The following is a 20,785-nucleotide window of genomic DNA, read 5'->3' on the forward strand; positions in this document are numbered from 1 at the left end:
GTCATGGTCAATGCTGGTGTCATGTGCCAGTGGCACGTAAAAACACCTTTTGAACACTGGGCCTCATGGAGGCAATGACAAGTGACCAAGACCTTGGCGATATGCCACGCTTGAGAAGACCATCAAGCCAAGTGAAATTGTAGTCATGGTCAATGCTGGTGTCATGTGCCAGTGGCACGTAAAAAGCACCTTTTGAACACTGGGCCTCATGGAGGCAATGACAAGTGACCAAGACCTTTGGCGATATGCCACGCTTGAGAAGACCCATCAAGCCAAGTGAAATTGTAGTCATGGTCAATGCTGGTGTCATGTGCCAGTGGCACGTAAAAAGCACCTTTTGAACACTGGGCCTCATGGAGGCAATGACAAGTGACCAAGACCTTTGGCGATATGCCACGCTTGAGAAGACCCATCAAGCCAAGTGAAATTGTAGTCATGGTCAATGCTGGTGTCATGTGCCAGTGGCACGTAAAAAGCACCTTTTGAACACTGAGCCTCATGGAGGCAATGACAAGTGACCAAGACCTTTGGCGATATGCCACGCTTGAGAAGACCCATCAAGCCAAGTGAAATTGTAGTCATGGTCAATGCTGGTGTCATGTGCCAGTGGCACGTAAAAAGCACCTTTTGAACACTGAGCCTCATGGAGGCAATGACAAGTGACCAAGACCTTTGGCGATATGCCACGCTTGAGAAGACCCATCAAGCCAAGTGAAATTGTAGTCATGGTCAATGCTGGTGTCATGTGCCAGTGGCACGTAAAAAGCACCTTTTGAACACTGGGCCTCATGGAGGCAATGACAAGTGACCAAGACCTTTGGCGATATGCCACGCTTGAGAAGACCCATCAAGCCAAGTGAAATTGTAGTCATGGTCAATGCTGGTGTCATGTGCCAGTGGCACGTAAAAAGCACCTTTTGAACACTGGGCCTCATGGAGGCAATGACAAGTGACCAAGACCTTTGGCGATATGCCACGCTTGAGAAGACCCATCAAGCCAAGTGAAATTGTAGTCATGGTCAATGCTGGTGTCATGTGCCAGTGGCACGTAAAAAGCACCTTTTGAACACTGGGCCTCATGGAGGCAATGACAAGTGACCAAGACCTTTGGCGATATGCCACGCTTGAGAAGACCCATCAAGCCAAGTGAAATTGTAGTCATGGTCAATGCTGGTGTCATGTGCCAGTGGCACGTAAAAAGCACCTTTTGAACACTGGCCTCATGGAGGCAATGACAAGTGACCAAGACCTTTGGCGATATGCCACGCTTGAGAAGACCCATCAAGCCAAGTGAAATTGTAGTCATGGTCAATGCTGGTGTCATGTGCCAGTGGCACGTAAAAAGCACCTTTTGAACACTGGGCCTCATGGAGGCAATGACAAGTGACCAAGACCTTTGGCGATATGCCACGCTTGAGAAGACCCATCAAGCCAAGTGAAATTGTAGTCATGGTCAATGCTGGTGTCATGTGCCAGTGGCACGTAAAAAGCACCTTTTGAACACTGGGCCTCATGGAGCAATGACAAGTGACCAAGACCTTTGGCGATATGCCACGCTTGAGAAGACCCATCAAGCCAAGTGAAATTGTAGTCATGGTCAATGCTGTGTCATGTGCCAGTGGCACGTAAAAAGCACCTTTTGAACACTGGGCCTCATGGAGGCAATGACAATGACCAAGACCTTTGGCGATATGCCACGCTTGAGAAGACCCATCAAGCCAAGTGAAATTGTAGTCATGGTCAATGCTGGTGTCATGTGCCAGTGGCACGTAAAAAGCACCTTTTGAACACTGGGCCTCATGGAGGCAATGACAAGTGACCAAGACCTTTGGCGATATGCCACGCTTGAGAAGACCCATCAAGCCAAGTGAAATTGTAGTCATGGTCAATGCTGGTGTCATGTGCCAGTGGCACGTAAAAAGCACCTTTTGAACACTGGGCCTCATGGAGGCAATGACAAGTGACCAAGACCTTTGGCGATATGCCACGCTTGAGAAGACCCATCAAGCCAAGTGAAATTGTAGTCGTGGCTGATACTGGTCTCATGTAACTGGCACCCATTACAGTCTTGGAGTGTTTGGCATAAGGAAGAGCATCCAGCCATCAGATTGGAACCTGGTGCAGCCCTCCAGCTGGCCAGTTTCAGTCAATCCATCTAACCCATGCCAGCATGGAAAGCAAATACCACATGTACCTTGAACACTTGATGTAAGTTCAGTTTCACTTCAGAAAGTTTCGCCTTTCACTAAAACAAATCTGTTTGTTGCATTTTTGCTTTTTATTTTTGTTGCATTTTTGCTTTTTATTTTTGTTGCATTTTTGCTTTTTATTTTTCCTTTCAGTCGAAGCACACAAAGCACTGAGGATCTCTTTTTCTTACTTGTTTCAGTCATTTTACTGTGGCCATGCTGGAGCACTGCCTTTAGTTGAGCAAATTGACCCCAGGACTTATTCTTTGTAAGCCTAGTACTTATTCTATCGGTCTCTTTTGCCGAACTGCTAAATTACGGGGATGTAAACACACCAGCATCGGTTGTCAAACGATGCTAGGGGGACAAACACAGACACACAAGCATATACACACACACATACATATATATATATATAATATATATATATATATATATATATATATATATATATATACGACGGGCTTCTTTCAGTTTCTGTCTACCAAATCCACTCACATGGCTTTGGTTGGCCTGAGGCTATAGTAGAAGACACTTGCCCAAGGTGCCACACAGTGGGACTGAATCTGGAACCATGTGGTTCATAAGCAGTATGGTTCCAGTTTTAGCGAGAGATCAAATATAACTTGGAACTGGTGATATTGGGAGGCTGTAAGTGTTTCTGAAATAGCATTTGTTACAAACAGCATTTAAAATGTTATTGTGTTTAAAAAAAAAAGAAAAAAAAATTGTAAATAATACTGGTTATAAAATATTTAATTCTAGTGTAAGAATTTTTTCCCACAAGCTGACGTGGCTGTATGGTTAAAAAGTTCCCTTCCTAAATACACAGTTCGAGGTTTGATCCCTTTGTATGGCACCTTGGGCAAGTATCTTTAGTTCAATGAGCAGACCAAAAACATTGTGAGTGGATTTAGAAGACAGACACTGAAAGAAGTCTACTATGTGTGTGTGTGTGTGTGTGTGAAAAGAACTTTTTAAGCACACAACAACTGTAGCTGCACCTATTTCTTTGCATTTTGAGTTCAAATCCTACTGAAACCCAGCTTTTGATTTTCATTCTGCAAGAGTTGGTAAAATAAATATCAGTGATGCAATGAAGTCAATTTAACTGACTGTTTTTTTAAATGTGGCCTTGTGCCAATTTTAGAATTCAAAATTATTGTATCTTGTGTGTAACAAAGACAATTATTTTGTATGTGTAACACAAATTGTTTTGTATCTGTGTGTGTGTGTGTGTGTGTGTGTGTGTGTGTGTGTGTGTGTGTGTGTGTGGTGTGTGTGTGTGTGTATGAATAAAAGGGGTGGGAGAGGTAAAAGCACATTGAGCACATCTCACATAATATCACAAATGTCTTTTCGTCAGGTACAAATGAATTATTTAATTGAAAATAGCTGCTGTAATGGAGAGGATGGTCAGCAGAAAAAACCCTTTTAAAACCAGAAGTGGAGATTGGAAGTGGTAATGAACGAATGGCATCCCCTACTCACTAATTAGGGAAATAGATGGGAATGTGGTTTCATTTTGTTATCAGCATACTCAAATTATTTTAGAAGTTGCAGTAGATTATAATCTCATTAATATATACGTGGCATCAACAAGGAAGAGTTGGTGTGCCGAAAGCTGGGATGATTATTGCTTAGGATAGAGAAATATGAGTAATAAAATTCCTATTTCCACTCTCATGTTTTTTTTATTCTTTCTACTGGCTTCGCTTTCTGTTGCATTCTCCATTGTAGCAGACTATTTCCAACTAAACATCCATTCATACTCAGTGAAAAAATATGCCAGAAGGCTACAAACATTTGTAATGTTACATCAGATGCACTCAGTCTGTATGTTGTTCTTGATTGACCTCCTCCGTCCCCTTTTATTTACAGATTTCATTATCACATTATAAGCACCATCTGTTGCTTTCAAAATGGACTTGTATAGCACCTGTTATCAGAATTTTTTGTCTAATCTCGATGTGTGATTAACGGTATTTGATGCCTTGATTAATAAATGTTATTGGTCAATTAGTGAGTCATTTGTATTTTCTGTACAAGTTATATTTATGCAAAACTAATCAACTGTGTTTCATCATGATCCCTTGACTGGTCCTACTACAATTTATATACATAGATGAGAAATCATTTTAAACACAAATTTATAGTATTTTATTCCTATGTATCTGTCACCAATGTGGTAGTTTGGAACTCTGCATTGAATGTTCCAAGTGCAGTTGAGTGCCCAGCCACAACAGATCATCAGAGAATACTTTGCAAGATTATGTTGCAGAGAACCAATGCCTAGAGCTGGGTAGATGGCAAGATATTTATAAGTATTCTGAGAGAGAAGTCGAAAGATAGCAACTGGCAGAGAAAGAGGGACTAAGAAGGAAGAAAAGAAGGAGATAGAAAAGATAGAGAATAAGTAGAAAAAAGAGAAAGAAAGGAAAAACTAAGTTGGACCACCAGAAAAGGGGCTAAACAAAAAATATATAAACAGCATAAGTGAAATCGATTTATAAATAAATATAAATTCATTTCACTTGCTTTATCATGTTGTTTGTGTATTTCTGCTTATCCCTTTTGTGGTGGTCCAACTTAGTTTTTCCTTTCTTCCTTTCCTTCTCTCTTCCTTTTTTCTCTCTATTTTCCTTTTTGTTTTATTGGTCTTTCATTTTCAAGTATTTGTTTCTGTATTAAAACCCGTCATAATTCCAGGCATTGCTGCACGGTTAGCTTCGCTACTGTCTGGTCTCAGAATCAGAATCCACTCTACAGCACCTTATACAAGGGTCTTCTATTAGTGCTCCTTGAATTTGGTAGATGGAAACCGCATGGAAGCCCTATCAGCATCATTTAACATCTGTCTGTGTCCCATACTGGCATGGGCCGAATGGTTCAACAGGATCTGATGAACCAGAGGACTGTGTTGAGGTACAATGGCTGCTTTAGCATGGTTTCTATGGCTGGATGTCATGTGTGTGTGTGTGTACGCATGCAGATCTTTGTGTTTGTTCCCCATCATCACTTGACAACTGGGGTTGATTCGCTTACACCTCCATAAGTTCAGCAAAAGAGACTGATGGAATAAGATTTTTAAAAATTAGCACTGGACTCAATTTGATCAACTAAACCCTTCGAGGCAAAGCACTAGCATGACCCCAATTCAATGATAGAAAAGAGTAAAAGAGTTCTTCCTAACTATGGTCCTGCCATCTTCTGGCATCATGTGTTACTAGAAATCATCCAAACACTACCAATAATTTAGTTAACCAAACTTCTTCAGTCTAAAATGTGTGTGATACACAAATTTGAGGTTTACTTCTATAGGTGGGTGAGAAACATAGAATTGACAATGGCTTGCAGAACTGAGGTCAAACATCCTAGGGGATGGTGCAAGGGTGAAATATTACCACAACAACAACATGAACATTATAAAGTTCAACCAAACCCTATGAGGAGCATGATTCACACATGATTACTTCCAGTCATTCCAAATTAATAAGCAGCTTGATGGATAAATTAGCTAATAGACAAAGTCTCTTGTGGTGTACTCTAAATCATCGTCCTCCTCGTAACCATTTTACTGTTCATGTTTTCATCCTTGCCGGATGCCTTTCCTGCTGCCACTCCTCACCTGTTTCTAAGCAAGGTAATAATTTCCCATGGTTGAAAGGCAGTGAGCTAGCAGAATTGTTAGCACACCTGGGCAGAATGCTTAGTGGAATTTCATCTGCCTTTACATTCTGAGTTCAAATTCTGCCAATTTTTGCTTTTCACCTTTTGGGGGTTGGTAAAATAGGTACCAGTTAAGTACTGGGATCAGTGTAATCGACTTACTTCCTCCGCCAAACTTATTGGCCTTGTGCCAAAATTTGAAACCAATATTTTCCCGTGGTTGAACATGTTTTCACGGAAGCCTGAAAATGAAAGATACTGCTAGTATGACAATTACACTCACAGCAATTATCACACCATATCGAGACAAATACACACACAAACATATATGATCGGCTTTTTTTCAGTTTCCATGAACCAAATCCAGTCACAAGGCTTTAGTAATTGCCCAAGGTGCGATGCAGTGAGACTGAACACAGAGCCACCCATACAGTTTCTGCCTACAAGTTTTACTAACAAAGCATTAGCCAGTCTAAAGCTTTGCACCTGAAATCACATGGTTGTGAAGGGATCTTCTAAACTATACAATCCTGCCTATATCTATGGTAAATTTTTTCAAGTTAATATGGGTTGAGATGGTCTTGGAATATGAGTTGAATTATATTGTACAGTTTTATATTCCATGAAAGCTTGAAGTTGGAGAGCAAGCTAGGAGATTGCTCTGAGCAGATTTATGCATCTTTGACAAGAATATAATGTAACAGTAAATGTTATTAAAAAAAATATTTAATATTTTTTCTTAATATAAACATTGTAAAAAGTGCCGTTTAGCATCTCGAGAAGCTTTCAATAATTGTTTTCGGTAATTTAGAATATCATTTAAATATTCATAATATTTTAACATGTTCTGGTTCTTCATGTGTTCTATGGTGAACTCCCTTGTTCGTAACATATACCTGCAACAAAGAAAGTGGGTTTAGAATAGAAAGTATAGTAATAAAGGTGGTGTTGGTGACAGTGGTATTAGTCATAGTGGTGGTGGTGGAAATGTGTATACATGAATATGGTAATTAAATTGTTATCTGAAAAAGAAATATACTTCCTAAAAAACAAAATAATTCCTGCTGGCAAACAGTAAATATTAGCTGCATATATATATCTATATAGTATCATCATTGAATGTCTCCTTTTCCACGTTTGCATGGGTTAGAAGGAATTTGTTGGGTAAATTTTCTACAGCCAGATACTCTTCTTGTCACTAATCCTCATTTGTTTCCAACCAAGATAATATTTCCCATTGCCAGACAATTTGGGTGATCGTTACCAACATCGCCTTACTGGCACCTTTGCTGGTGGTATGTGTAAAAAGATTCGAGCGAGGTCATTGCCAGTACTGCCTGACTGGTCCCGTGCTGGTGGCACGTAAAAAGCACCCACTACACTCTCGGAGTGGTTGGCGTTAGGAAGGGCATCCAGCTGTAGAAACTCTGCCAAATCAAGATTGGAGCCTGGTGCAGCCATCTGGTTCGCCAGCCCTCAGTCAAAATCGTCCAACCAATGCTAGCATGGAAAGTGGACGTTAAACAACGATGATGATGATACACACACAGACAATATGTGTGTGTATGTATGTGTATTACACATGAGGTTAAAAATGAAAAATATTTTCTAAGCCATGTCCAAGTCTCCATTTGCTGTCCGGCAATGTTTATTCAGACGCATTTTGTAATGTTGGGTGTGAAAATACCTTAAGCTAAGCCTGAAAGCAATGAAGTCATAAAAGAATCATCCATAACTTGCAGTAAGCAACATTTACTAAACATTATTACTGTTATTTCTTTATTTTCTGCAAACAAAATGCACAAAAAAGCTACACGTTTGCATTATGTTATATATGCAATAATAATAAAGGACGTTACCGTATACAGTTTTACAAACCAAGGACATTATATAGACCTCCTTGACTCAAGTTAGAGAAGGGGTGCATATTATACACAAGGGCGGACTATACTCGAGGATTTATGGTACTTTATTTGGGTGGAGAGACTCCAGTATCCAGAAAGGTGGAGGACTGTCAAATGCCTTCTGGTAATCAATCCAAGTCATGTTGAGGTTTGTCTTTCTCTTTTTACAGTCCCCTATAATGACTTGCTTTACCAGAAGCAACAACAATACGTCTCTTTCAGACACCTTTTTGTTCTTCTGGTAAAACGATGTTATTTTCCAGGTGTATTACGAGCCAGTTACAGATAACTGACCTGAGAGTTTTACAGGTTGTTTTGAGGTAGGTTACTGGCCTATAATTTTGTGGGTGAATGGTGTCTTTGATTTTTGTAGTTCAGAAGATTATTATTATTATTATATACAGAGAACCATAGAGATAGAGAGAGAGATACATACACATATATGGTCTGGAACTGTACATGTTTAACAAGAGATATATACAATGGAATTTACTCTGTGTGTGTGTGTATATGCATACACACACAGACAAACACACACACGTACACACACACTCACACACACACACACACACACACATTGTTGCTATTATGCAAAAGTGTCATACAAGTCCAAAATATTGCTTTTTCAGAAAACGCAAAAATAGTTCCACCATTCCATAGCAAAACCGTTGTACTACACTTTGACAATTTTTTATATCCTGGCATCTAAAGCAGCTGGAGATATGGTAGTTTGACCAAAAGAACTGGCTATTGCATGCAAAAATAAATATTAAAAAAAATGCATTTGGCCAAAATTGGACATACAAGTCATCTTACAGTATCACAAACAGTAAGTGGAAGTCTTGAAGAGAGACAGAATCCTTACCAAAATTTTCGAGGTGGTCTAGTTCTTTCCAACTCTTGTTGTCTTTTGGTTTCCAAAAGTATCTCTTCATTTAAATGCAGTTTATCAAGTCGAAGTTTAGCCATTTGCACACTAATATTGAAAAGCTGATCTTCTCTGTTTTTGGCTGCAGTAACATACAAGAACTTTATTTTAACACTGGTCACTTTTGTTTTGCACACACTTTCTTTCGCTTTCTGTATTTCTTCCCCCTCCTTCCCTCCCTCTCTCTCTACTTCATTTCAAAAATTGATGCACCTAAATGAAAAAAACATTTAGCTACAGACATATATTCTTTAACCCTTTAGCATTCGAGCCAGCCGTATTCAGCCCCAAAATTCTACTTGTTTTATGCTCAAATCAGCCAGATCCCATCTCACACCTACCCTATGATGTCATTCTAAAAATCTACAATCATATTATCAAAATCCCAAAGCTACAAGATAACGCATACCATAAATCCTCGAATATAGTCCGCATTTTTCCCCCACTAAACCTTTCAAGCTTCCAGCATGGCCACAGCCCTTTGATCAAAATAAGTTAAAGAATAAAAGAACATACTGATGACAGAGGATGGTGGAATTTTTAGAGAGGAAATTAAATACTTACAATTCAAGTTGAAAATTTCTTTATCTAAAAGTCTACGATCAGCTGATTTGCAATCAAAGAGATCTTTGCACTTCGCAGCATTTAAATATTTTACAAGACATTCTTCTGAGAACTTATGATCATTCATGTCTGCCTTACTCTTCAGATCAAAAAGGGCTCCAAGGTATCCAGGTCTGTAATGTTGATTAATCATGTAGTCATCTGGACGCATGTGATAAGGTTTGTGCAGTGGACTGAGGAACCAGTCCGCATATCCAGTGTGCCTTGAGTTACAGCATATACAGTTATCGCTCTTGTTAAGTTGTGTGTGTGATGTTGAGGAGGGCTGTAGTTGTTGTGGTGATAACGATGATGAATTTTCCATCTTTGGTGCAATGCAACTGAATTCATAAAGAATTTTGTGAAGATCTTCAGTAACTTTGCTGAGTTGACTTGATAGTCGTACGTAGTCAGAATACCGGTCTTCACACATGGCTAATACTTCTTCTATACTCCAGTCTCTTGAATTTTCTTAGAAAAAAATGTAGCAATGTACAAGTAAATATGCCCAAGTACAATTTAATTTCACTACTAAATATTTTTTTATTTGTTTAGAAGTACAAAATGAATTGGTTTCAAATTTTGGCCCAAGGCCTACACATTTAGGAGATGGAGTTAGTCAATTACATTGAGCCCCATACTTGAATGGGACTTTGTTTTATCAACTCTGGAGGGATGAAAAGCAAAGATTATTTCAGTGAAAATTGAACTTAGAACATAATGAGCTGGAATGGATGCTGCAATTTGTTTTTTTCCCAACACTCGAATGGTTCTAGCAGCCTACCACATTAATGGCGTGATTTGGGCACAAGGCCAGCAGTATTGAAGGGGAAGACATAAGTTGATATCATCAACCCCAGGATGAAGAGTGAAGTTGATCCTAGCAGAATTTGGATGTAAAATGTCAGAGGAATCACTGCAAAGCATTTTATTTGATACCCTAATGATTCTGCCAGCTTGCCACTTTTAGAAATATGAAATCAAGTGTCTTCTACTATAGCCTCGGGTCGACCAAAGCCTTGTGAGTGGATTTGGTAGACGGAAACTGAAAGAATCCCATCGTATATATGTATATATATGTGTGTGTGTATATATGTTTGTGTGTCTGTTTGTCCCCCCAACATCTCTTGACAACCGATGCTGGTGTGTTTACGTCCCCGTAACTTAGCGGTTCAACAAAAGACACCGATAGAATAAGTACTAGGCTTACAAAGAATAAGTCCTGGGGTCAATTTGCTTGACTAAAGGCGGTGCTCCAGCATGGCCACAGTCAAATGACTGAAACAAGTAAAAGAGTATATCATAAGCTCCAAATATGAGGAAAACCAGTCCATCTTTTTTGTTTGTGTGTTGTCTAATTGGTGTTTAGGGTTAGGGTTAGGGTTAGGTGATGTCCAACATCACATTACGTTGGAAACTGCAATGAACTTAACTCTGTCATAGCAGGAATGGCTTAAATGTCATCTCTGCAGGATTTCTGGTTAAGCAGTAAAGAAATAAGAGAGAAAAGGGAGCTGCACCTGACTCTGTCCATCAGTTTGCTTGCAATCATTACTCTTGAGCTGTAAATGCAACTTTCTATTTCATTGCTCAGGGGCTCATGTAGGGGGAGGGGTAAAGTTAGAGACGGAGGCCCAGGTCTGAAGGGGTTAATTCAATCATTACTAAAATAATTGCTGTTCTTTCATCCAAACAGCAACAACTGACTATGACACAGAGAATCATGCAAAGGAGTAGGAGTGGCTGTGTGGTAAGTAGCTTGCTAACCAACCACATGGTTCTGGGTTCAGTCCCACTGCATGGCATCTTGGGCAAGTGTCTTCTGCTATAGCCCCGGGCCGACCAATGCCTTGTGAGTGGATTTGGTAGACGGAAACTGAAAGAAGCCCGTCGTATATATGTATATATATATATGTATGTGTGTGTGTTTGTATGTCTGTCTTTGTCCCATTAGCATTGCTTGACAACCGATGCTGGTGTGTTTACGTCCCCGTCACTTAGCGGTTCGGCAAAAAGAGACTGATAGAATAAGTACTGGGCTTACAAAGAATAAGTCCCGGGGTCGATTTGCTCGACTAAAGGCGGTGCTCCAGCATGGTCGCAGTCAAATGACTGAAACAAGTAAGAGAGTATCCACGTGAGGAATATCATTGCAAAAGCATCTCTGAAACGAGGCACTTTGAGAACAGAGTGGAGTGAATGTGATTGTTTTAATACCAATAGCACGAGTTCTGCTGTGAAGAACATGCTTTAAGGCTTAGCAGTTGTGGAGTGGTGTCTAAGAAATTGGAAGAGAACGTGTAGGACACCTCCAACACAATGGGAAAATGACATTCAAACAATTTGGGCTGAAATGGAAGAGGAGGATACAATCAAAGGAAGACTGAAAGTGCATTGTGACTAGTGAGGTATAAAGGATATTTTATTAGTTGATAAAAGAGATTACTTATATAATACATTCAGTACTAAAAACTAGCAGTTAAATATATATATATATATATATCTGACAGTAGTTCATATATCTGAATAAGAAGCACACTCTAAAATCCCTGGTTTCACATCTGTAAAGCGCTCAGCTGTATAGGTGACACATCAGACTCAAATGACTGGAGGCACATTACCTCTCTACAACTGGAGAGAGGAAAACGACAACGTCAGTTAATTTGGAAAAACAAAAAGTTCCAGAACAAAGCTCTACACTCAAAGCTTTGGGTGAGGTGGAGTTATTGCCTATAGACCAGTATCAGTTATGTCTACAACAGGCCTTTTGAAGATGCCTGAGTCTGGCAGCATTTCCCTAGTCAGAGAGTTTTACACTTGACTTGAGGACCTTTTTAAACTTCAGAAAAGAGAGGTTTAGTCAGTACCCTCATCAGAGGAAATTTAAGTTGGAATCATGGAATTCTCCATCTACCAACCAGAGAAAGGCTGCCAGGCTCAGACATATTTGGCAGGCCCAGGGTAGACATAACTGATACCAGTCGAAGGGAGATAACTCCACCTCATCCAAGGCATTGCCAGTAGAATTTCATTCCAGAATTGTTTTTGTTTACCAAATAAACTGACCGAGATGTTTTCCTCCCTCCAGTTGTAGAGAGATTATGTGCCTCTGGCCATTTGAGTCTGATATGTAACCTATATACAGCTAAGTTCGTTATAGGTGTGAAAGACCACAATAAACAATTTAATCTAGATTGGTTGATTCTTGATACATTACGACAAAGCCAAGAATAAATTCTGCCTTCTCTCTAATACTGAACTATTTTTTATTCTTTTTTCTAAAAATCCCCTTCTAAACACGGTTATAGAGCGTGCATACCGATGTAAACATTGGCAGAAACACACCTTTAGTTCATATAAGTGATCTCTATCATTATATATAATTTAAACATTTCTTACATTTCACATTCACTAGATATATCTTTTTCCAAGACTATCAGGGTTTTTATTTAATATACATATAGTCATATACTTCTCATTTATTTAGTTTTTCTTTCCTTTATCCCTCCTCTTTCTATAGGCTACCTCTGACATTATATCCTCTAATGTTTTTTGGAAACAAAATAGCATTCACTTAATCCCTAAACAAATCCATCATTTTCTGTTAAACTGTCTTATTGATGAGTTTCATTTCTTCATTTCCAAGAAGAGAAGATTACATTGTTTTACACCATTTTATTCCTTTGGAATAATACCAGTGATATCTTTGAAACGTATCGGAAGTAAAAGAATTTGAATAACACCTGAGTTAAACTCCATTTATTTATTTATAACCCATGCTAGCATGGAAAGCGGACGTTAAATGATGATATATTATACAAAATATTTCATGTAAACCCCAAGTTTCTACCTTTAAAAACAAGGTGATACAACCTTTTTACTTGTGTGATTTTTTGCTACCCTGGTAACTATTGATATATTTTTTGCATGTTAATCGTTAACAAGGGAAAAAAACAACATATTTACTTCATCCACCAATCCGATCGTGGCCATTGCCAGCCTCGTCTGGCACCTGTGCCGGTGGCACGTAAAAAGCACCCACTACACTCATGGAGTGGTTGGCGTTAGGAAGGGCATCCAGCTGTAGAAACACTGCCAGATCAGACTGGAGCCTGGTGCAGCCTTCTGGCTTCCCAGACCCCAGTCAAACCGTCCAACCCGTGCTAGCATGGAAAGCGGACATTAAACGATGATGATGATGATGATGATATATATTTGTCAATCTATTTATCTATCAGTACACATATACATGGGTATATATATATATATGCATCTATAATTCCACAAGTAATACCTATTTCTTTACTACCTACAAGGGGCTAAACACAGAGGGGACAAACAAGAACAGACAAATGGATTAAGTCGATTACATAGACCCAGTGCATAACTGGTACGGAATTTGAACTCAGAACGTAACGACAGACAAAATACCGCAAAGCACTTCGCCCAGCGTGCTAATATTTCTGCCAGCTCATCACCCTTCCAAAGGGCTTAAGAGGCAGTGTGCAATTCCCACCTTCTGCCCATAGCATTAATTACATGAGACACAATATAATGGTAGTGGAAAACATATAATAGGAGGGAACAAATATACTCACACATCAGAGGCTGTGCTCATATCAATTTTCTGGCAGAGACCTGCAGTTATATTAAAGGCAAAATAATGAATATGGATTGTGATCGAAGACAAACCAAATACACATTCGTTAATTTTTAAAGTAAACATTACCATAAATCCATTTCATCCAATCTAACCAATTGGTTTCACACACAGTTGCCAAATCTGTGCTCATCAACATGGTGTGAATGGAAAAAATACGGCAAAAACTCTCTGCCACAGGAGGTCAGCAAGTGTCACATTTGCTTAATGGGTGCTGTGTAAAAACATGGAATGAAGAATCTGTGGGAGAAGATCAGAGGAAGATTCCACCTCAAGTTACCTGCTTTGCCCCTCAGTGGTAACTACCGGCAATTTTAAAACCTTATATTTTTTTAAATCCTGGCACTTATCCTATCAGTTTCTTATAGTTTTTTTTATATTAAAACTGAAACCAAGAGTTTATCTTGTGACTTAAGTGTCTCAGTACTGATAATCTGTCTGTCTGTCTGTCTATCTATCTGTCTGTCTATGTATGTATGTGTGTGTGTGTGTGTATATATATATATATATATATATATATATTTGTTGATATTTATTCACTTGAATGCAGATGTTCTGTTAGAACAAACTATACTGTAGTAGGTACCATGAGAGAAAATCTCATATTGGCCTTTGGTGCAAAATGCACTTTTGTTTAAATCACTAGCAAGGAATGAATCCCTGTCATTTCCAGTGCCCAGATCACCAGATCACGCGATTTTGACCTTCCTTGGTTTTGTCAATGATGGATGCATAACCAGTGGAGATTGCAGTAAACTCATCTCCTCACCACTGATATAAAGAACAAGTGCCAAAACAGACACTGGTATCACAATTAGCCAGTGAGCTTGTTCAAATATATTTACTAGCAACTGAGGTTGTATTAATACCGTGAGTTAATATTTATCCTGATTTAAATGAAGATGTTCTATTAACCTATACTCCCCATCAGAGGTAATATTTATCTGTTGATGTACAGGGGTGCTCTGCTACTGGCATCATTTCTTTGGTTGTATGTTGTATTTATAATGCATTTCAGGCAATGGTAGTTGGGGGTATATCATTAATTTGCTTTTGGTAAATTGGTAGGTTGGTGGTAAATGTATTAGTTTCATCATCATTTAGTGTCTATTTTCCATGCTGGCATGTGTTGAATGGCTTGCCTGGAGCAGGCAACACCAGACACCAAACCAGGCTCCACAGACTGTTTTGGCTGGATTTCTACTGCTCGGTGTCCTTCCTAATGCCAACAACTTTACAGAGTGTACTGGATGTTTTTTACATTTATTTTAGTTTGTTTGTACATGTTTTGTTTGTTTACTTAACTCTTCAGTATTCAGATGACTCTGTCAATAGCAATGTTTCCTTATTCACATTGGTTTGAATTAATCATGCATTATCTTATAGTTTCAAGATTTTGGTCATGTGATTGTTCATTTTTAGAACAACATTGTAGGATAGGTGTGAGAGAATGGATGTGGCTGGTTTGAGTAAAAACCAGATAGAATATTTAGGCCTGATATGGCCAGTTTCAATGCTAAATGGTTAGGGAAATTAAATGTGCATGTATGAATGTGTGGAGTAGTTCAATAGAATATTTCAAATGTATTTATTTGAAAAAAGACACTGTATATTTACCTATGGGGTAGTGTGTGTATCTGCATTTGTATGTGTGTGTGGCATTTTGTATTTCTATAAAAAAACAATGTGTGTGTGTGAATAGATGGGTGGATGCATGTGGTCAGTTGGTATGCTATATTTTAGATGGGTTGCATGCTTGGTCAGTGGTTTTATTTGTTTGTTTTTCTTTGTGTGTGCATGTTAAAAACAGTCAATGTTTCCTTCAGTGGTCGAAATTTCAGACATCCAAACATTGGGTTGTCTTTAAGACTCTCCCTTCCATTTCTAAATTCAGCAGCCCACTTTTACACTGTTAATAAAGTTGGAGTGCCATCCCTAAGGTAGCAACCCTATCAGCATGAATGCCATTGCGGACTAAACTCTTCCTCTACAGGAACTTCAGAACACGATACTAATCTCAGCTGACTGCTTTGAATGTGTTTATTCGGAAAAGTAATTAAGAATGTGTTTTATATCTAATGAATGGTGCATTTCCTTTTGATTTTGGTCAGGTGTTTATGATATTCATAATACACAGACACACATATATCATGATGTATATACACACACATATGCACATATACACATCATATATATATATATATATATATATGTGTGTGTATGTGTGGTGTGTGTATATATATATATATATAATATATATATATATATATATTTGTTGATATTTATTCACTTGAATGCAGATGTTCTGTTAGAACAAACTATACTGTAGTAGGTACCATGAGAGAAAATCTCATATTGGCCTTTGGTGCAAAATGCACTTTTGTTTAAATCACTAGCAAGGAATGAATCCCTGTCATTTCCAGTGCCCAGATCACCAGATCACGCGATTTTGACCTTCCTTGGTTTTGTCAATGATGGATGCATAACCAGTGGAGATTGCAGTAAACTCATCTCCTCACCACTGATATAAAGAACAAGTGCCAAAACAGACACTGGTATCACAATTAGCCAGTGAGCTTGTTCAAATATATTTACTAGCAACTGAGGTTGTATTAATACCGTGAGTTAATATTTATCCTGATTTAAATGAAGATGTTCTATTAAACCTATACTCCCCATCAGAGGTAATATTTATCTGTTGATGTACAGGGGTGCTCTGCTACTGGCATCATTTCTTTGGTTGTATGTTGTATTTATAATGCATTTCAGGCAATGGTAGTTGGGGGTATATCATTAATTTGCTTTTGGTAAATTGGTAGGTTGGTGGTAAATGTATTAGTTTCATCATCATTTAGTGTCTATTTTCCATGCTGGCATGTGTTGAATGGCTTGCCTGGAGCAGGCAACACCAGACACCAAACCAGGCTCCACAGACTGTTTTGGCTGGATTTCTACTGCTCGGTGTCCTTCCTAATGCCAACAACTTTACAGAGTGTACTGGATGTTTTTTACATTTATTTTAGTTTGTTTGTACATGTTTTGTTTGTTTACTTAACTCTTCAGTATTCAGATGACTCTGTCAATAGCAATGTTTCCTTATTCACATTGGTTTGAATTAATCATGCATTATCTTATAGTTTCAAGATTTTGGTCATGTGATTGTTCATTTTTAGAACAACATTGTAGGATAGGTGTGAGAGAATGGATGTGGCTGGTTTGAGTAAAAACCAGATAGAATATTTAGGCCTGATATGGCCAGTTTCAATGCTAAATGGTTAGGGAAATTAAATGTGCATGTATGAATGTGTGGAGTAGTTCAATAGAATATTTCAAATGTATTTATTTGAAAAAAGACACTGTATATTTACCTATGGGGTAGTGTGTGTATCTGCATTTGTATGTGTGTGTGGCATTTTGTATTTCTATAAAAAAACAATGTGTGTGTGTGAATAGATGGGTGGATGCATGTGGTCAGTTGGTATGCTATATTTTAGATGGGTTGCATGCTTGGTCAGTGGTTTTATTTGTTTGTTTTTCTTTGTGTGTGCATGTTAAAAACAGTCAATGTTTCCTTCAGTGGTCGAAATTTCAGACATCCAAACATTGGGTTGTCTTTAAGACTCTCCCTTCCATTTCTAAATTCAGCAGCCCACTTTTACACTGTTAATAAAGTTGGAGTGCCATCCCTAAGGTAGCAACCCTATCAGCATGAATGCCATTGCGGACTAAACTCTTCCTCTACAGGAACTTCAGAACACGATACTAATCTCAGCTGACTGCTTTGAATGTGTTTATTCGGAAAAGTAATTAAGAATGTGTTTTATATCTAATGAATGGTGCATTTCCTTTTGATTTTGGTCAGGTGTTTATGATATTCATAATACACAGACACACATATATCATGATGTATATACACACACATATGCACATATACACATCATATATATATATATATATATATATGTGTGTATGTGTGGTGTGTGTATATATATATATATATATATATATATATAACCTGTTCAGAATTATCTTTGTGAACAGCTTGTACACGTGAGACAGCAGGCATATGGGTCGGTAGTTGTTTAGATCTTCTCTATCGCCCTTCTTATACAGCATGATGGTATTTGACTCTTTCCCCTGCGAGGGAATTCTTCCCTCGTCTGGATAATGCGTAAATCGCTCAGCGAGGATTTTCCAGAGCTGCTCTCTGCTTCACTTTAGCAACTCAGATGTTATACCGTCTCTCCCTGGCGCCTTTCCGTTTTTCGTCAACCCGATGGCTCTTTCAACCTCACTGACAAGGATAGGTGGAACATTTTCTTCCTGTTGGAGTGCGAAAATCGATTAGAAAATAACGATGATTGACGACCCCTTCTGTGTTTATGATTTAAGAGAAGAGCAAAAATGGGAACTTGTCATGTCTCAGAGACATCGGTGAAGTGACAATGATCTTTAACATAATTTCTTATAGGTACAAGGTGATAACAACCTTAAAAATAATTTATATCGAACCAATTCTGATCCGGTTTCGGCGAAACAGTATCGATAGGATGATGATAATAAAAATTATTTCATTTTTATTTCTCTTCATAAAAAATAATTATAATAATGAGGACGATGGTAATAATGACAATAATGTTGAGAGTCTGGCATAATTAGATTGGTTTTCAAAACTTTCTGTAAAGATGAAAACTGCATTTTTTTCTACATCAAATAAAAATATACAAAGAAGTGTTGATAACAAATTTAAATAGTAAAATAAGTTAACTTAACCTTATACACTGATCTTTGGGATCGATGTGTGAATAGGGTAAACCGAAACAATTTACAAAGGAGTTAGTGAACGGAAAATTACCTTCTAATAGACTGAAATGGCACAGATTTATAATTTCCATTGATGACGTTATTGAAGTTGGTTGTTACGTAGAAGAGGTCCGAGTCGTTTGATCACATTTAAACTTAATTCATCTAAGATATTAGTTACTCCTGGTCAATTAAATAATCGCGAAGCCCAATTCGCTTCAGTTCTCAGTCGAAACTAATCCATCTCAAGTTTTTTTACAGCCTTTGAATAAATCGCGAACAATCTCATAATCTTATTCTCTATCAATTTGCGGTTTCATGCTTACATAAATTTTGCAATGGTGTGCCTGAATGTGCAGTTAGCTAACTACGATGTCAGTAAAAATAGAACACCAGGTCGACATTTTATAACCATAGTTAGAGGATACAGGTCGCTAAAGCAATGTATTTCAACGCTGATCATGTTGGTCGTATTTCAAATTCTATAATTTCTTTATTAAAGATTTCAGTCGTTAGAAGCATAATGGGAAGTTTTCAACAAACCAGATCTGCGCTCCATTTTCAATCCTCGCAGAACTATTTCATTTGACCCTTGTGCCTAGAGAAGTGGCCAAATATCACAGCTGGTCATTTACTCGTTCCTTTTTCCTTTTCAGTGGTAGAAACAGAAGGAACACAAGAGAATGGCATTCCCCTTTGCAATTAATGAGGCAGTTTATAGTCTAACTCCCACCCTCCACCATATCCCTGGCCTTGTGGATTTTAGTGGACCTCTAGTTTCAAAAAATCTTTTTCCATCCCTCTCCTTTTCGCATCATCAGTGCTATGCTAGTTACAATAGTCTATTATAGCTCATTACAGCATGTAACAAGAACCCTAGTTAGTAACAAGTGTGTGGCATTGGATTTGATCCCACATTCTTTCACATAGGAATCTCATGCCACAATTCAATCGTAGTTTGATCATGTGTGCAACTGAGATTTTATCCAATGAATGGCTGATCTTTGGGATGTGGCCCAACTAGAACTTTCCATGAGCAGGGCCAATAAATACAGTCAGTTTAAGTTCCAAAAGTTCAGAGTATCTTGAGTGAAGTCTGAATTACACTCTCCATGCAGCTGTTCTCGTTGCTGCGTATTCAATTGGGTATAATCAAAGAAGACATGCTACGGTGCCTGAATGTTTACTTGATATGTAAAAACCAGCCCAAGCGTTAAATTTTGGACAGACATTTTCCTCACAAGTCATATTACACTATTTCATCTTATTGTTTTCATTAATTGTATTGCATAACAATTTTTCTACTAATGTAACAAAATAAATTATGTTCAAACATAAAAAAAAGCCCCTTTGTTATCAATTTTTTTGTGGATATGGAAAAGAAAGAAAAAGCAAAACCGGTGCTCTGCCACTCTGATACTCAACATCAGATCAAGATCCTGGAGAAAATAATCTATGAACGACAACAATAAAGTAAGTTCTTTTTCATTTCCTTCATGCAACCAGAAGCTAGAACAACAAAGCTTAGACCTCTTCTGGCCTAAACCATACTCTAATTCAATATGGATTTGAACAAGACAGTAAATTCATACAGAAAAAAGTAGCAATTTACATGATTCACAAGAAACAAGACTTTAGTTAAACTTCTGTAGAATTGATGGTATGGCTCAAATATGTTATGTGACCAGAAATTATTGTTGAGAGAAAAGAAAGGAAATTGGTATCCTGACTGTATCAAGTTACAGTAAATATTTCATTCAAGTGGAATGAGTATGTAGCATTCAGTTCCACTGGCTGCATTCTACCATCTAAGGAGAGGGAGAACAAGCCTCGAGTTCTGTTTATATAGACAGTACTTTGTGGAGAGCTACTGCTCTTTCATTGACTTTAATAAACGGGTGAAAAATTGTGAACAACCAAAATTCACAAGGGTCACAAGGGTCACTGCAGTCCTTTGTTGTCTTTGTCAGATTTGGTATGAATAGTAGCATAATGGGAAGAGGGTACACTCCACTTTGGGCAATGCCTT

General features: G+C 38.1%; 2 protein-coding genes across 4 annotated transcripts in view; one reads left to right on the top strand and one right to left on the bottom strand.

Moving 5' to 3' along the window:
- Positions 1 to 4,286, top strand: part of LOC115223099 (aquaporin-7-like) — a 41,088-nt gene extending 36,802 nt beyond the window's left edge. Inside the window, exon 8 of the mRNA XM_036512319.1 lies at positions 3,556 to 4,286. The gene's annotated coding sequence lies outside the window, so the exon portion shown is untranslated. The remainder of the gene's footprint in view (positions 1 to 3,555) is intronic.
- A 2,280-nt stretch (positions 4,287 to 6,566) lies between these two features.
- Positions 6,567 to 18,933, bottom strand: LOC115223100. Of its 3 annotated transcripts, none has more exons than XM_036512291.1 (5): positions 18,809 to 18,933; positions 13,892 to 13,931; positions 9,255 to 9,764; positions 8,628 to 8,772; positions 6,567 to 6,754 (listed from the first exon to the last, which is right to left on the bottom strand). In XM_036512291.1, exons 3-5 carry the CDS (start codon positions 9,724 to 9,726, stop codon positions 6,598 to 6,600), a joined length of 774 nt encoding a protein of 257 aa, XP_036368184.1. In that variant the 5' UTR covers positions 9,727 to 9,764; positions 13,892 to 13,931; positions 18,809 to 18,933; the 3' UTR covers positions 6,567 to 6,597. The 3 variants fall into 3 exon arrangements, with proteins under 3 accessions (XP_036368184.1, XP_029649374.1, XP_036368185.1); XM_029793514.2 differs by having other exon boundaries at positions 18,727 to 18,810; XM_036512292.1 differs by lacking the exon at positions 18,809 to 18,933 and adding an exon at positions 14,049 to 14,103.
- Between the last annotated feature and the right edge of the window lie 1,852 nt (positions 18,934 to 20,785).

Source organism: Octopus sinensis, linkage group LG22 (genome assembly GCF_006345805.1).
Source record: "Octopus sinensis linkage group LG22, ASM634580v1, whole genome shotgun sequence".
NCBI classification, from domain to species: domain Eukaryota; kingdom Metazoa; phylum Mollusca; class Cephalopoda; order Octopoda; family Octopodidae; genus Octopus; species Octopus sinensis.

Bases quoted from the DNA above. Each gene is read 5' to 3' on its own strand.
- LOC115223100 (XM_036512291.1), bottom strand. From the start codon at position 9,726: ATGTGTGAAGACCGGTATTCTGACTACGTACGACTATCAAGTCAACTC. The intron at 8,773-9,254 runs GTAAGTATTTAA...ATGTTACTGCAG, and splicing joins AGAAATTTTCAACTTGAATT to CCAAAAACAGAGAAGATCAG. The intron at 6,755-8,627 runs GTAAGGATTCTG...TCTTTGTTGCAG, and splicing joins AGACCACCTCGAAAATTTTG to GTATATGTTACGAACAAGGG.